The 17,173-nt window shown below is 41.5% G+C and overlaps 1 protein-coding gene across 1 annotated transcript in view; it reads left to right on the top strand.

Annotated features, from left to right (window-relative positions):
- plxna4 (plexin A4) overlaps positions 1-16,294 on the top strand; it is a gene marked incomplete at its 5' end in the record, with an annotated part of 189,046 nt that extends 172,752 nt beyond the window's left edge. The window contains 5 exons of the mRNA XM_079183979.1: positions 999-1,189; positions 4,855-5,024; positions 9,185-9,397; positions 11,852-12,002; positions 12,491-16,294. Coding sequence (XP_079040105.1) covers positions 999-1,189; positions 4,855-5,024; positions 9,185-9,397; positions 11,852-12,002; positions 12,491-12,586 — 821 coding nt within the window. The 3' untranslated portion in view covers positions 12,587-16,294. The remainder of the gene's footprint in view (positions 1-998; positions 1,190-4,854; positions 5,025-9,184; positions 9,398-11,851; positions 12,003-12,490) is intronic.
- Between the last annotated feature and the right edge of the window lie 879 nt (positions 16,295-17,173).

The following is a 17,173-nucleotide window of genomic DNA, read 5'->3' as shown; positions in this document are numbered from 1 at the left end:
GTTGGGCCTCACTGTTGAGTTTTCTGTTGTTTTATTAAAGGTGCTATATAAATACAGTTAATATTATTATAATTGTTATTATTAATGTCATGTTTCCATAAAAAAAAACGGAGAACAACACTCTGCCAGCACACATCTTCTTTCACCCACACAACCCCAGAAACAGCACAGTTAGAGTCACACATGTCCAGTGTCCCAGAAAAAAACAGAAGTAATGCAAGTCCTGCAAAGAATACCTGACACAGGTCTTATAACAAAGCTAGAGTTAAATATCACATTTACAGTTGATGATACTGTTATTACATTTGAGCACACACACACACACACACACACACACATTCTCTGTATCTGACATTCTCCAACTGTGTCTTTTTTCCTGCTCTCTCTCCCCCGTACACTCCGCCCGCTTTCCTCTCTGGTCAGATTGATTTCTGTCATGATTTTTTTTTTTTTGTACTTCTCTCTCTAAACCGCACCCACTGATCAATTCTTTTCACACTGTGTAAACATTCATTGAGCCATGTGTTTTGGAAATGTCATCACAACCCCCGGCCAATGGGTGGGCCATACATATTTAATCTCGTCTGACATCGATTTTGTGTCGTTCGTCGATGCCATGTCTTGTACCATGGAGGAGAAGCTATGAAAAATTAACCATGCACACTGTCTAAAAGTTTCATATCCAATCTCTCCCAGACCTTTAAATCGAATGCCATGAGCCAAAAAATGGTATTCTGTTGCTGACATGTAGCTATGCCTTTCCCTGCCTCTTTGGTGAAGCGACAGAAAAGCAAAAAACAAGAAATCTGAAGAAATCTGTTTTATGCTGCTAAAGCCTGGTTGTATTTATCTCAAACTCTGCCCTTAGTACGGTTTAAATGTGTCTTGTGTCTACTCTGTAATGATTTTTTCAGCATGTAGTCTACAGATCTTTATTGGTGTACATAAATACATACATTAAAAAAAAACCATTAACTAATGCATGCTGTTGTTCACAGAGAACATGATCAAGTACACTGGAAGCCCCGACAGCCTGCGTTCCCGTACTCCTATGATCACGCCTGACTTGGAGAGCGGGGTCAAGGTTTGGCACCTGGTGAAGAACCATGAGCACGGAGACCAGAAGGAGGGCGACCGCGGCAGCAAGATGGTCTCTGAGATCTACCTGACACGACTTCTGGCTACCAAGGTGAGCCATTTGTGTTTTAGAAAATGTCTCATGATGTTGTAATGTGCGTCTCGTGCTACAGTCACTCACACACTCTCCATCCCAACAGTTGCATTTTTCAAGTACTGTATGTGGAAGTTATTAGTATTTTTCTTTCAGCAGTTCAGCAGGTGAAAGGCTAAAAGGGTACTATAGTACTATAACCTTCACCCTGTGTTACCATGACTCAGAAACCCCTTATTTATTTAAATATTCATATTGACTTCGGGTGAGTCATCTCAGTGGGTAAGATTATTCAAATGTATTCCTCTCTCCCCTCAAGTGAGAAAGAGAAAATAGATATTTTTGTTTGTTTTTCTTTTTTTCATCGCTGTTGTGTTGACGCGGCAGCATATCAAAAAGATCCATGAAGCTAGCGAAGGAGTTTCTGTAATAACAAAAAAATTATCAGGCAAAAATAGAAATAGCTATAAAATGAGTCTCTTTGAATGTGCCATCCGACAGTGGCCCCCAGAAGGAGAAAAAAAGCAGTTAATTTGGTTCGGAGGGAAATGTGACTTTGATCTAACAGCTGAATGCAAATTGCCAAGCCACTCCTAAATCACCTTATCCCTCTTTTTATCATCAAGACATCCTTTTTGTTAGGCACAGACAGAAGGTAAAACATAAAGAAAGGCTGCAAACTGAAAATGTTCACATCGTAATGTTTTAATTCCAGAACATTTCGGTTTGTTTTTGATCCTCTGCCTGCCTTTGTGTAGCAGTTCACATGGAGAACATCAACTCAGTTCAGTGTTTGTGTTCCAAATTCACAGGAGTCTGAAAAGCAGTGTCTCACACACACATGTATTAAACAAGCATAGAAAGAAATCTTAAATTTGTGTAGCCTGTTTAGCAGACCACATAAAACTCATTTGTCATATAGGTATATCGGTTCATCAACCACTTTAATCAGAGAGACATGTTATCTTTGAGTTAGTACCTCCAGAGAATATGCAAACAAGTTCAAATTGTTTTCTTTGTTTCCCTGTTCCCTCTTAAAAATCTTTATGGAAACCGTTAACTGTTGCTGAACAACTGCCACTGTGGCCACCAGCAGCAATTACAGCCTGATGCTTAATGCTCGAACATAGTGTGACCGTAACACAACCGGAAGAGAGTCAAGAAGCAGCAGTTGTGTCACTTACGTAAGAATAGATTTCTCTATTGTTTACCAACGCAGCTAACATAAGCCATCAAAAACTACGGGTCATACCAGACCAAGTACGGTTGTACAGTAAACTAAATCAATTTTATATCCTATGCCTTGAACTTCAATTCTAAGGAGATACTATACATGCTATATATAAGGGGGGGGTCTATACCTTGACTGTGGAGATGTGTGGCCAGATAAGCAAAGTCAGGTAATCAATTAAAGCAGATGACAACAACAGGGCAAGAGGGGTGTGGTAGTGTCTGCGAAACAGGACATGATCAGCAACTTATAAAATGAATAAACAAATGGGAGACTGCACATTTGGAGGTAGGGGCAGCTGTCACCATGACACATAACGTATGGTCCTCCACACACACGTGGACCGTCACCTCTTGGCCTCCGTGAGCCGCTCTATTTCCCCGCCATTATCCCGTTCCCGAATGCAGGAAAGGTGGTTTCGGACTGCAGACAGCACATCAACTTTCCAGATGGATTGTTTTTGTGAAATAACCAGTTTATCTTGGCCGGCCATCTCTCTTGGTGAGAAATGATTGGGCAGACAGGCAGCGTAATTGACTGCATTTGGCTTTCACCTTGCCAATAAATACCTCTCCCAGGCAGCGCCGCTGACGTCTCTCATATTAGCTCCATCAGTGTCACTCTGACTGAGTGTGGGTACAGGGGCGTGTTCATGTGTGTGGAGGGGCACCGGGAAGGATTGCATGGTTTTCCTCACTTATACACTCAAGAGTGTGTGTGTGTGTGTGTGTGTGTCCGTCTCTCCCTCGTTTGTCCCCTTCTTCATCTCTCTATTTCCGTTTCAGCGCTATCCTCAACATTGTGATTGTTAGCTTTCCTCTCGTTTTAATGTGGAGGCAGATGGCATCAAAACATCCCGATGACACATTGTGTTTAGAGTGCGGTCTAATGACAGGGTAGATGGTTGTGTGTGTGGGGGGGGGGGGAGTGTGTTGGCAGTTTCAGCTCCACCGAGGAACAAGAGAACCCTGTGATGACGACGACGGTGTTGATGCATCGAAGTCCCCGAGGCGCACACACACAGGTTTTGGTAGCTACACACAAAAACGTTAGGTTTCCCCCTTCGCCGACTAATGCGGTCTGTCACTTGGAAGGAATGCGGGCATGATATAGAGATATGTAATTCCATCTTCATAGAAAAACGATAAGCTGTCGGGAATGTGGGCCACATTAGAATTATAGCCGTGATTGTCGGACTAACGGGATTCTCTCTTCCCACTCTCCTCTACCTCTCTTGACTCCCTGATTCGGTCACCCGTTCCAGCCCAAATTGGATTTTTATTTGCCAGTGCCTGTACACACCTCATCTGCCACACTCAATGGCCTCTTTTTCTGATAGGAAACCTCTGTCGTTTCATTTCCACCTCTCGCTCTCGCCTTTTTCCCCGTGCATCCCATCAGCTCATTCTTTACAAGAGGATTAGATTCTCTCACTCTGTCTCTCCTCTCTCTTCTCCTCCTCCTCCTTAAAGTCGCCAACATTAAATCAAATTAGGGTCAATGGTGCAGTGTGGGAGCTAATCCGGCAGCACAAAGAGGCTTAGGAGATGCGCCTCCTGTTCCCAGATATTATTAAAAGTCAGCTGTGAAATAACAATTTCCCCCATCAAAGCTGCAAAGCAGATTTAGGGGCCAGGTCTGTGAGATAGTAGTCAGACACACAAACATCTGAGCTTGAGGACAAAGTGACATGCACTGCACAACAGCTCTCACAGGAAAGAATATACGTTCAAACCAATCTGTCAACTTTAGGAATTGGTACGTTGCTAAATGTATTAGATGGTGACATTCACCCATCCAATTTAAAATAAATCTGGCTTAAAATACATAATCATAACATACATTTTCATATTCCATAGAAGTTACCATTATCATCTCTGCCAGGAGAATCAGGCAATTGCTTCTGTGTGCACGGCGGCAATCGAGAGTGAGTCTGTGAAGTGAATGAGTGTGCACATTGGTGTCTGTCCATGGCCGATCTTGCATTCTGCTGCAGCAAACTGCATACTTTTTGCCTTGTTTTATACTTCTAATGACTTCCGACTGACTCCTCACTCACTACGCCCGTAACACGGATCTCAGACACGGACGTTTTACGACTTCTGCATAGATCAAAATGAGAGCGTATCTGTTGTGTGAGATGTGCGAGGGGGAAACTACATCTGATAGACTTGTGGTCTAGACGGGGTGTTAGCCAATTGTGGGTTGTGTTCATTCACTCAGATATTACAGCAGTGGCTCGTGGCAGTCAGATGACTGCACTCTATGGAGCGCAACTTTGTTAACTCCTGTGGAGCAGTGGAAACTAAAATGACAATAGAAATACCTTTCTAGAAGTTTATAACACCTTTGAAAACTGCAATGGGTTTTGGCTGTAACTAGTGATATCATTTAATGAAAAAAAACCTGGGTTAGGGTTTCATATAACCTGTTTTCCGTCTCTCTTTTCCAGGGTACATTACAGAAGTTTGTGGACGACCTGTTTGAGACCATCTTCAGCACGGCCCATCGAGGCAGCGCCCTGCCACTGGCCATCAAATACATGTTTGACTTCTTGGATGAGCAGGCCGACAAACACAGCATCCATGACCCGCATGTCCGACACACATGGAAGAGCAACTGGTGAGTTGAAGCACCTGAATCTGCACATACCTTTAAACACAGAAACGTGCACACACATGTAGACACAGTGGGCTCAGGTCAAGAACACTTGAGAACCTGGTGATGAGGTTCCTTGGATCTTTGACAGACACACAATTGATATATAGTCTTAATACACAAGTGGGGTGCCTTTGGCTCCATTCATGGCCTTTTTTTCTGCACTGTTAGTTAATGCACTGCAGACATAATCAGTACATTTTGGCATATTTCACACAGCATTGCCCTGGTTTTGCCCTGTGTCAGTGCCAAGCTTCACCACACGCCTCTTCCCTTCCTAATATCCATTAACCACAGGGGCATGTAATCTTCATTAAAGCCATCCACAAGGGGCTAATCCAATTGGCTGCCAAGACTCTCTATCTATTATCATCGGTAACTGGGCCAAAAATCATCGCCTGTCACTGTGAAAAGCTCCATAGTGACAAATGTACACTCCCAGGTGAAGGAAGTATACCCCTAAATTAATATCTGCTGATTAATTTAGACCATACTGACCTCTGTGAGCCCACCTTAAGAGGCTGGTAGGGGTTAAATAACCAACAGTGCAACAGAATGCAGTGAGGAGAGAAATGAAAAGGTGAAGAAAGGGAAGTGAACTCAGTGGGAGTTAAATGCGCACTAATATCTCATTAGCTTCCTGGCCTTTGCCAAAATCCCAGCATGCATCACTCAGCCCAAGGCTCAGGGGAACCATGGAGATGGGAGGATAAAATTGATGTGCATCAAGGGACAAAGGAGAAGCTAAAGACGGGGGGAAAAAGATTATTTACTTTATGCTATGGTCTTAATTTTCTTTTTCTGCGTCTGTTATTGGGCTATTTGCAGTTTGTGTTAAGTGTTTTCGGAGGGTGCAGCGGGTCGCTTTTACATTGGACTCTTAATGGAAAGGGCTCTCACTGGAAGGCTGTGAATGATTTGCAATTTATCATAACACACCGTCACAGAAAGCCACTTAGATTGCACACAGTAGTTTGTGCCGATGCAACCATAGATATCTTCTCTGTGTGAGATGTGCATATGCCCGGTGTCTTTGCACTTCTCACTGTGTGTGCTTACCCGTAACCTTTAATCGTCTCAAAGGGGAGTGCAATGTCCGCCACAACAAAAGCCTTCGTTTTTTTCTAATGGTAGGGAATAATAATGCCAGTATCCCCTCCCATACTGGGCCCCCTGTCCCATTAAACCTACCGGGCCCATCGTCATCACACACGCTATTAACTTCAACCCATCACTGCAGCCAGACCTATTCACCCGACTACTACCCCCATCAGAGCTCCACTGTACTCTGATGCAGTCCTAATGCCAGATCAGTCTCTCAGCCTGTGGTGCCTCAGGACCTGGATTGTTACAAGTTAGCTTCTCTTACCATCATATTACGATGATACTACTAACCAACTGTTAGTTTTTCAAAACTATCATTTAAAAGCTTTACTTATAATGAAATTAGACTGGGAACCTCATCGAGGTTTTAAAGTAAACTGTTATGCATACGTCAGTTTTAATTGTGCAAGTAAAAATTCAGTTAAAGTGTTATTGCTGCATTGTGTGACAGAGCTGTAATTTATATGTGTGTACAGTAAGTGTGTGCCGGCATGAGTCACTGGCTCCCAAGAGCATCTCCAGATGGTATCTTTTGGATTAGTGGCAGCGTTTCCTCTCGTCCTCACTCTTCTGTATTTGGTGTTTGTGTCTCTGTCTGCACTGGTTGTCATGTTGAGATGCAACAGACAGAATTTTAATTATTGCGCAAACCTGGCACACACCCTCATCTTTTCTGCAGGCGGATAACTACCGCTGTCATACCACAATCCCAGCCCACTCAGATTGTTAATGGCATCCCTAGGACTTTTAGGGTTGAGTTAATTATCTGGAATCTGTCAAATGACATGGTGTGTAATTTACAGAAAGTTTGCAATCAGTTTAAGCTCTTTTTCTCCGGATACACAGCTCGCTCGGTGAAGGATCGGAACTTGCCATTCACATGAAAGGGGTTTTTGCCTTTTTTAGCCTACAGAGGTCCAGTTGGAACAATGCCCAGTCAGGTCACCTTTGTAAAGCTTTTCATTCAAACCTTAGATCGCTGCATGAAAAAGGTCAGGCTTGGTCAGTTCCCTGCCTGCCTCACAACATCTGTGACCCAAGCAACTTCATTAGGCTCGTCTACAGGAATGGGACGATATCCCACAACTGCGGATTCTAGTGGCTCAGTGCGCCAGAAGTGTCAGTCAGTGCAAACTGTAAGAGACGTGCTACTGAAGAGGGAGACTAGTTGGTGTGGATGTACTTATGTGTTCCTTTTCGTTGTTGTCAGTCGTATAGCGCCTGTCAAAATATTAAGAACTGACCTGATAAACAGTACATATGGTTTACAGTAGTGTGATTGTTTTTGCTGCTTGACAAATGAAAAGAAAAAATGAGTAGTTGCCTCTTTGGAAAGGATAATGCACTCTGATTCATGACAGAGATTTGCCTCTGCCAAACAGCATCTAGTAAATAACGCTACTGTACATACTGTTGCTATTATCAAATGCTTCTTGTTGGAGTAGCGGACAAACACTTAATCTTAAGTCGGTTTGAATTCACAGCATTGTGTAGTCTTAAATTGATGGGCAGGGAAATAGTCCTTTTATTAAATGGACTCCACCAGCATAACTCCTCTCGGATGAAAGATGCCCTTGATCTTGGCAGCTGATAGTCAACCTAATCCCTGACCAAATGGACCGATCATATCCATCCCTCGGCTTCTTAAACCTACTCGGCACAAGTTAACCGCTGACAAATTATGTGCTTTGCCTATTTCCAACACAATAGACGCTGTGTAGATGTTATTATGGTGATCATTTTGAATGCACGGTCATGTGGGGAAGCTCGTCGTAGTCTCCACTGCCCCATTTAAATAGAACGTACCTCAAAGCACAGGGCAGCTGAGGCAGATTGACAACTATCAAGGCAGCACAGCAGTGGTGTTAATGTCCCTTTGATCCCTGCACCTAATCCCACTAGATTCTTTGCTCAGATTAATTTTAAAGTCTTAATGCGGAGTTTTCCTTTCTCTGAGTCCAAATCCTCTTTTGTTAGATTGCACATCTGAATGGCTTTGTGGGTGGTTGTGCAATGACAAATGCATTGTGGGATGATAGGGCAGCCCCGGTGGTATTTAAATGATTGCATTTCAGTCTGTATTGTTTTCTTTCCCCTCATCCTTTTGATATTGTGCCCCACAGAGACACTCCTATGCAGGTTAGACTGCAGTGTCCTTCCTGTTTGATTTTTGCCACGTTAGCTAAAAAATGCATAGCCAAGAGAATATAAGATGTAGAGATCCAAGTAGCTCAGCTCTTTCCTAATACCACCTGAGCCCATTCACTGCAACACACAGATAAAGCTGGCCCTATATCTTTTCTTTTTGGCAGAAACAAGCCCAGCAAATAAACAGACATGTATATTTTTATTATTCTGGACAGGCACAAAATAGGACCCACTTGCACAAACAAGGCAATATGAACCGTGTCACCGTGCGGCCCCCAGCGACGACCCCTGGACACTGCTGGAAAAAAAAAACAAGAGCCAGCCACCACCTGGTTTTAAAGATAAAGGCTTTATTGAACTGAACACACATCAAATAGAGCACATCAGCAACAACAGGGCCTGTATACTAGCTTTGCAAAGTGAATGAATCCTCGTTCCCCTTCTGGCGCATTATATGTTCATGTTTATTGCCTGGCTGGCTGTAGGAAATATGAAAATGGCATCAGAGCAGTTCAAATGGACACAGACTGTTTTACGATGCTATTCGGGTGTTCTGTCTCTGAGATGTAACTGAACAATATATGCAAAAGACATTTTAATGACAACATGCATACAATTACATAAGTACATTTGTCTCATTAGCTCTTGGATTTTTTCTTTTTTCAACAGACGACTAGTTCAGTTTTGGTAAATTGCACATTTGCATTTCTTATTTTAAACTTTGAAATTTAAGGAAAATGCATTTGAATGGAGATTGGCTGCAGCACACATACATACATTATTAAATAATGACAAATAAAAGTATTAAACTTGTGTTATCGCAACTAGCGTGCCACTAAATTCCTTTGTTCTCTTTGTCCTTTTTCCTGCAGCCTACCTCTGCGTTTCTGGGTGAATGTGATCAAGAACCCCCAGTTTGTGTTTGACATACATAAGAGCAGCATCACAGATGCCTGTCTGTCTGTGGTGGCCCAGACCTTCATGGACTCCTGCTCCACCTCAGAACACCGCCTTGGGAAGGACTCGCCCTCCAACAAGCTGCTTTATGCCAAGGACATTCCCAGCTACAAGAGCTGGGTGGAGAGGTGAGCTGTTGATAAATGTACACAACAAACACTGGATGGATGAGGAGAGGAAGTGTGCGCGTGTGTGGGCTTTTATTTGAGTGAAAACATCAGAAAGCCTGCATTAGCCATGTTTCATTCCAACACACACACACACACACAATGCGACTGTAGCTCTGTGATCTATGGGCCATGAAACACAATCCAAATTACAACACAGTGAGAATGGATGGGAACGCCCAGGGCATGAGATCTACAGTACAGAGAAGTGCAAACGTGTGTTTGTGCAGAAAAAGAGAGAGTAAGAGAGAAATCATTTTTAAGAATAGCAGGCAGTAGAAGCTGGTAATTCGTTAAAATGAGATTTTTATTCAATTTATTTGTTAGCAGGGGAGTCAAAGAGGTCCTGAATAAAAGATGGGGTAGTCTGAAGCGGTTCAGACTAGTACAAATGTGTCTGCAGCTTCGTCACAAGACGAGCCTTTGGACGAGAATATATGTGCGCTGCTTGAATGGGCGGCAGAACATGGGGAGCTTCAGGCTCAGAACCATACTCATTAGTCCCATATGTGTCTGCAGTGTGCGTTTGTGGTCTCCCATAAACACACATAAGTGTGAGGAACTTGTGAGGGTCATCTGCTGATTCATGCATGGATGTGTTTGAATACTGTAAGCTGAAGAAATGCTCAGTGTGAACAGAGAATGCAGCAACTGCCACTGTAGGGGGCAGCACAAGCCGGAATGTTAGCCTGTACCCTCATGTATATAAATCATGCCTTCATTGCAAGTTTGGTGGAGCAATGCTGTCAGCGACACTGCGTTATGTAGTTGCAAAAGCCTCTGTGAAAATAGTAGTGACTGAGTAAGGGTGCATCTAGAGCTGCTCCACTCTGCTGTCCAGCAGTGGTATTAATGGCAGAATGCTGTCGCTATGAAAGAAGACTGCGAATACTGTAGAGACGTCGTCCTCGCTCTCCTTTTTAGTGCAGCTTAATTGTAAAGATGGGACATCCTTATCCTGGAGAGCATGCTAATAACAACCTGTGCCCCAGGAAGGAAGTGTCTGCTGCTCATTCAGCACTTCTCTATCGGGACATGTAGACATTGAATTGTTACTGTTCTGCAGTCAATCTACAAAAATAAAATGATTTGAAATGCTGATAAATACCAGGTCAACGACAAAATTATGCATATTTCGGGTTTGGAGGCAGTGCAATTGGGCAACGCAAAGTGTTTTTACCTGCTACAGTATGTCATTAATATGTGGCTGTGGTTAATATGCCTTAAAATATTAGTGTAGTAATCCATTAAAAAATAATTGTCTTAATATATGCCATAAGAATGTCTCAACAAAGTCATAATACAGTATTTAATAAAAATAATTGCCATAAATATGTGCTAATATAGCATGACATCAAATAGCATGGGTGTGCAATTAGAATTTCATTAAAGAAATCATAGTACCCCCGTTGAAATGCCTAAATAAAGTCGTATTTTAGTATGCCACAAGAAAATCATATAAAAGTGTGATAGTCTAGTATCCCATTAAATGCAATTGCATAGTATCCAATAAAAATGTCACGGTAGTATGCCATATCAATTTCTTAATAGTATGTCGTAAAATATGAAAAGATGTCACAAGAATGCCTGAAGTGAAGCTGGCAAGTGAAATATTGATACTTCATTTGAAGTGGGTGAGTTAATGGTCTCATGGCCCTTATTGCAACTATGCAATAAAGACCACAATAGACTTCTGTATTGATTCAGATGGAATATGTCCCGTCAGTCGCGTAAGAGACAAACAACAAGCTTGTAGAAGGCATGCTGGGGAAAAAAAGCATTTTAGCATTTTGATAAACACATCAAGTCTCGGGCTAATATTGGAACGGTCTGGAAAATAACCTCGCGACACTTTTTCAAAGCACAGGATTTTATTTTTGTTCTCTGCATAACAATCCCCTGCTAGGAGCTCCCTACAACTGCCCTCCAGCACCGAACAGGTGTTGATGTGTGTGACCTCTGTGAAAAAAGGCTATGAGTAATACCCACCTGCCTTTTCCCTTTGCTCAGTATGCTCTGAAGACTTGCTCCCTGGCAAATCCATCTCTCCCTCACACATGCCCAGAATTATCCAGCCAAACACCAGGCCTGTCCTCGAGCAGCTACGGAAAATGTAATATGTAAATAACCAGCTTTAATCAACATAGTTGATAGGGGCAACACAGCTGCTGTCGACAGTGACTGATTACCCTTACCTCAGTGCGTGTGTATGTGTTCTGTTGAAGGTTGAAATCTGAGGCCCGTTAGTGTCAACTATGACTTCCTTTAAGTCATGTTCCTATGCTCCAGGGGAAACAGCAGCACTATCTGTATGTTATCTCCCAAATTATAGTTTTTCTAACGATGCTCTCAAAAGCAAAAATAGTCCTAACAAGTGTTTGCTTTGTTTGTATTCCTCCCCGTCTCTTTTAACAGGTACTATTCAGACATTAGTAAGATGCAAGCGATCAGCGACCAGGACATGAACGCCTACTTGGCAGAACAGTCGAGGATGCACATGAATGAGTTCAACTCCATGAGCTCTCTCAGTGAGATTTACTCTTATGTGGGGAAATATACTGAGGAGGTATGTAATACTGAGACGTGCACTTACTACACTGCAAGTCAACGCTGTGTCATCATTATCTTAAGATTTAGTCCATTTCATACACACTGATGTTATTGATCTTTGGTAAGCAGAGTTAAAGGAATATTCCACTGAAGAAGAGTGTTGTATAATCGAGGAACGGCAGCCGTTGTCATCTTAGACTCGCATCACTTACTGTGGATTCCAACTTGCATTTTCAAAATAATTGCCTGAGCACCAACTTGTTGTTGCTTCATTTAACTGCTGTGTATCCGAGCCAACAACCTCCACAAGGAGGAAGCTACAATGTTTCCATGGAGGATTCCTTTAACTGTTTTTAAAGTTTGCCGTTTTGTTGTCAGTACGCACAGCAGTGATCCAATAATGAAATACAAAAACACATTTGAAAGTGCTGATTGCAGCTTTGTCACGTCGGGTACTTTTGGTGTCTAATGTCTTTTGTGTTTACCTCACTGTCCTGCTGGTAGATTGTTTGTACACTGGAGCAGGACGATGCAGCCCGGAAACAAAGGCTGGCCTTCAAGCTGGAGCAGGTGGTGGCCTTCATGACTCTGGAGAGCTGAGGACCGCACTTCCCAGGGCGCACTGGGAAAAGACCCCATCAGAAACCGAGCCGTGCCTGAGCGAAGACCTGTCCCCATCTTTTTCATCATGTGACTTCCTCCCTCCGCCTTTCAAAGATGATGACTTCTTCCTTGACCTTTTTCTGCTTCCTCCTCCCCAAGAAATATTTTGTTTTCCTCATCCACTCTGCTGCATAGACTAGTTTACCTGAAGATATCTGAAGGGTGGTTTCGGAAACTGAGCTCGGCATTTCCCACAGTGCAATGCGGGGGATCCCTCAGCTTCACCACAGAGAAAGCTTCAAGGGGTGATTGCTTGAAAGCTGGCCATATTGGCATACTTCAGTCCCCCTGCTGGAAGAAAAGAGGGGGAAAAACATTTTTATGTTGCCTTTAAGAATTTACACTGATAGGTAATTCTTTAAAAACCACAATGTTGGGTGTCCATTTTGTTGAGAACTTTTTTCAGAAGTAGGATAGTGAAAATAAAAACATCTCTAGAGTCCAGTTTATTGTAGTTCTATATTCAATGTACGGAATCAAGAGGAAACATCAAAAACGATGCCTGCAAGCCAAATGAACACCTCTGAAGAAAATTAATGCAAGGACGGTTTGCCAAGTTTACACTGTACCTACAAGCGAAGCATACATATCTGCGAAATTTGGGGCGAGTCCAGGCAAAACCAGAATGTTCTTGTGCGCTCTCTCTCATTGTAGCTGGAGTTGTAATTAAGAAAAAGACTGATGGGGGGGTAAGGAAGAATTAGTGCTTCTCTGAACTTTTCCGTTATTGAAACGTGACTGACACTAGAACTTTAAATACCAGAACATCCCCAAACTATATCCCCTTACAACATACGCACATTTTCCCTGCCCAGCATACATTTACTTCAAAGAAAATGCTCATGATTTCTGCTTTCATCTGGCTAATGCAAAATTAACCTATTAAACAAAAACCCTGGAGGTCCTGACCCAAGTTGGATCCTCTGTAAGAAGCACACAACCAACTCTGGACAACAGTGTTTTTGACTGCTAATCCAAACAGCAGGAGCAGTCTTTCTCTGGCTCTAGCCACTTCCAATCTTGTGTCGCCACTGCGACAGTCTATCAAAGCACACATACCCGCACAGATACACACACACACACACACAATCAGCAGCTGCACAAGATCCTGACTGCCCAGATATCTACGCCAACCCTGGAGGAGGTAAAAGGGAAAAGCTGACTGAAATGTACTGGGTAAGAAACTGCGTGAACATTTAAAATCAGAAGAACGATTCAATACAGATAGCCTGAGACGGCTCCCTAACGGGGCTCTGTTGTGAGAGTAGCACTTCTTTCCCAGGATGTTCTCATTTAAAGACTTTTTGTGTGGAGAAATCAAACAAGATGGACTTAGTCGGTCAGCCAAAAACCAAAGGAGCTTGAAATTTTCAAAAACGGTCAAAAATGTATTTGTAAAGTGCCACTGAGGAACTGACGAAAAAGGACTGAGAAAAATACAACCACTAGGACAAAAAAATATTGTGACTGAAACTTTACGAAACTTGTGATTTTTCTGACCTCAGTGTGTCGAGGTGAGAGGCTCTGTGGGCGAGGTGTTCCGATCCTCCTTCCTCTTTCCATCGTCCCGGGTCTCTCCAGTTCTCGGCACACCGTTCACCCTTCGTGTCCGGCTCCTGACTTACCAGTTTTCTTTTCTGTTTTGCACAAGCATTGGAGATGGTAGCTAGTTGCATACAGCAAAAAACCTAACTGTTGAGGCGCTCTTGTCTGTATTAGTGTAGTTGTCCTCAGTGGCGGCAGGGGGGGGCCTTCTCCAAAGCCTCGGGAAAAAAAGAAGAAAAAAAGAAAAAGAAAAAAATCGGATAATGCAGAGCAGGAACAGAACAAGAAGTGAGCATCACGGCAGGATAAACAGAACATGTTAGACATTAAAAGTAGATATGACTTGTTGGAGAGAGTGATTGAAAGAGAGATGATGGAGGCGCCCTCCGTACCTTTTGACCTCTGCCCTTTCTTTTGCCTTGACAACGTGCCCCATGTGGTGATGTGAATGTGTGAAGACCGCCCTAGGTCCACCTTGGGTCCTTTATTGGCTTTTTAAGCGCATGTAAAACGTAAACAATTTAAGAAACTTATTCAAAAAAAAAGTGAAAAATAAGAAAATTAAGCCTTGCAATGATGATGTGGATGTGTTCTTTTATCTTTCTTTTGCTTGGAAGAATCAAGACGGGGAAAAAGTGGATTGTTCATGTAATAAAAACTATAACTTTCGTTTAAGGTGGAACCTTTATCCAGTTCAACCCCTCATGCAGAACCTCATGCCCATAGTTTTTGTGAAGTTTTAGATGCTGAATAAAACAGATAATATATACCCTTGCATGTTGACCTATTTGGATGGTATGAAATAGAACTGCCTTGCTCAAAGATATTTATAAACTTCTACTACTACTTGGGACTTTAAAAATAATTTACAATCAACTTAATTTTAAGATTATGGATCTCACATAACGATAACATGAACCCTGTTTTGAATTTCCTGTCCCTTTCGCTGTGGCCTCCATTACAGGCCTTCAGTGTTTTGTGACAGCTGTGTCTTTAAACTGTGGTTCACAGAAGATGCAAGTCGAATCTAGCTTTGTCTTTGCTATTACATTATTGTTTCAGTACTTGTCTATTGCATTACTTGGTAACTTCATGATAGTTACTTACAATTTTGTTCTCCATCAGTTAAGCTCAGAACAGGAAACATTTTTAATTATGAAGCTGTTTTCAAATAACTAAAGATGATCACTTAGAAAAGCAAACAGATATGGTTCGACAAAGGTTAATTTCATAAAAAGCAACAAAAAAGTGCATCAGTCTGCCACCGTATGTGTCACAAAATAAATGTTACTTAAAAAGAAAGAATGTATACATGTGCTTTATCATACAGATAAACAGAATTTTCTAACAAGAAAGGCTTATTAGGCTTAATAGTAGACTTATGTTTAAGACTGAGTTTGGCAAATAAATGTTTCTTTCTTAGCCCTTGTGTCAAATGTATGTAAGATATCCAAGTCATTCTCCATTAATTACTATCTGCAGCTATACGGAATGTCTGTTGTTTCATCTTGGAGGGGTACATTCACAAGGTGTTTGCTGGACATGTTATTTAGTAAACATTTTAAACTTATTCCACCCCGTTATTGGAAAAAGATTGACATAATTAATTCATGCAAAGCTTGCATTGATATTGTTAGAAACATAACTGAACCCCTTTCATTCATGTAGCCAATGATAACTCTGTCTAGATACCCAAAGTTTCCCCTCACAGCTGTTTGTTAAAACATAATAAGGTAGGAGTCCTGGACTGTCATTGTGAATCTACCCCCCAGTGGAACATCCTGTATCTCATTCCTCCCTGCCCTTTCCCTTTCCCTGTAACAAAGGTGGTCTGCTTTTAGCCACCTTGTGTTGCCAACGCCACAGATAAAGTTTCCACCTTCAAACGTTTTGTAGGAACTGAAAATGTCCTCCTTGCTCAGTGTTATAGCAGGTGTTACAGAAACATGCTAGAAAAGACTTTTACTAGACCATATTTGAAAGATAAAGAGTATCTTATCAAGAGACAAAACTGAAACCTGGGGGATATAAGGCGAGCTTCTCTAACTTTGTTATAATTGTATACCTGTGTATGTAAATATAATGCATTCCTATTTTGCAGTCAAGAACAAAATACTATTTGTAATATAGAATAAACTTTATTATGAAACCAAGCATTTCATTATTGTTTTTTTTTTTTTTTTGGATTGTGCTAACCCTCTTACAAGACTGCAGTTTGCAAATTGAGCAAAGTGTAAATAAAAAAAATGTATGGTATATCATAAAAATTTCACAATGAAGTATGTCATAAAAATATGGTGGCAAAGTATCTGTGTCTTGAAAAGTCATACAAAGAAGGTTATAGAATGCAATAGAAGAAGTGATAGTATGTCATAACAAAACTAGTTTGCCATAAAAAATGTCAAAATTGTTCAGTTTATAGTATGTCATTAAAAAGCATTACTTATGTTTGTCAAAAGCTCAGAGTATAGAGGGACACGGCAGAGACACGACAGTATGCTGAAGAAGTTATAGTATGCCGTGAAGAAGTCATGATATAGCAGGTTGAGAAGAAACCATAGCATGTTGAAAAAAGTCAAAAACAGTCATAGTATAGCATGTCAAAAACAGTCATAGTATAGCATGTTGAAAAAAGTCAAAAACAGTCATAGTATAGCATGTTAAAAACAGTCATAGTATAGCATGTCAAAAACACTCATAGTATAGCATGTCGAAAAAAGTCAAAAACAGTCATAGTATAGCATGTCGAAAAAAGTCAAAAACAGTCATAGTATAGCATGTCAAAAACAGTCATAGTATAGCATGTCAAAAACACTCATAGTATAGCATGTTGAAAAAAGTCAAAAACAGTCATAGTATAGCATGTCAAAAACACTCATAGTATAGCATGTCGAAAAAAGTCAAAAACAGTCATAGTATAGCATGTCGAAAAAAGTCAAAAACAGTCATAGTATAGCATGTCGAAAAATGTTAAAAACA

This window comes from Pholis gunnellus (genome assembly GCF_910591455.1).
Source record: "Pholis gunnellus genome assembly, chromosome: 22".
Taxonomy (NCBI): domain Eukaryota; kingdom Metazoa; phylum Chordata; class Actinopteri; order Perciformes; family Pholidae; genus Pholis; species Pholis gunnellus.
This window is presented reverse-complemented; position numbering and strand designations above follow the sequence as displayed.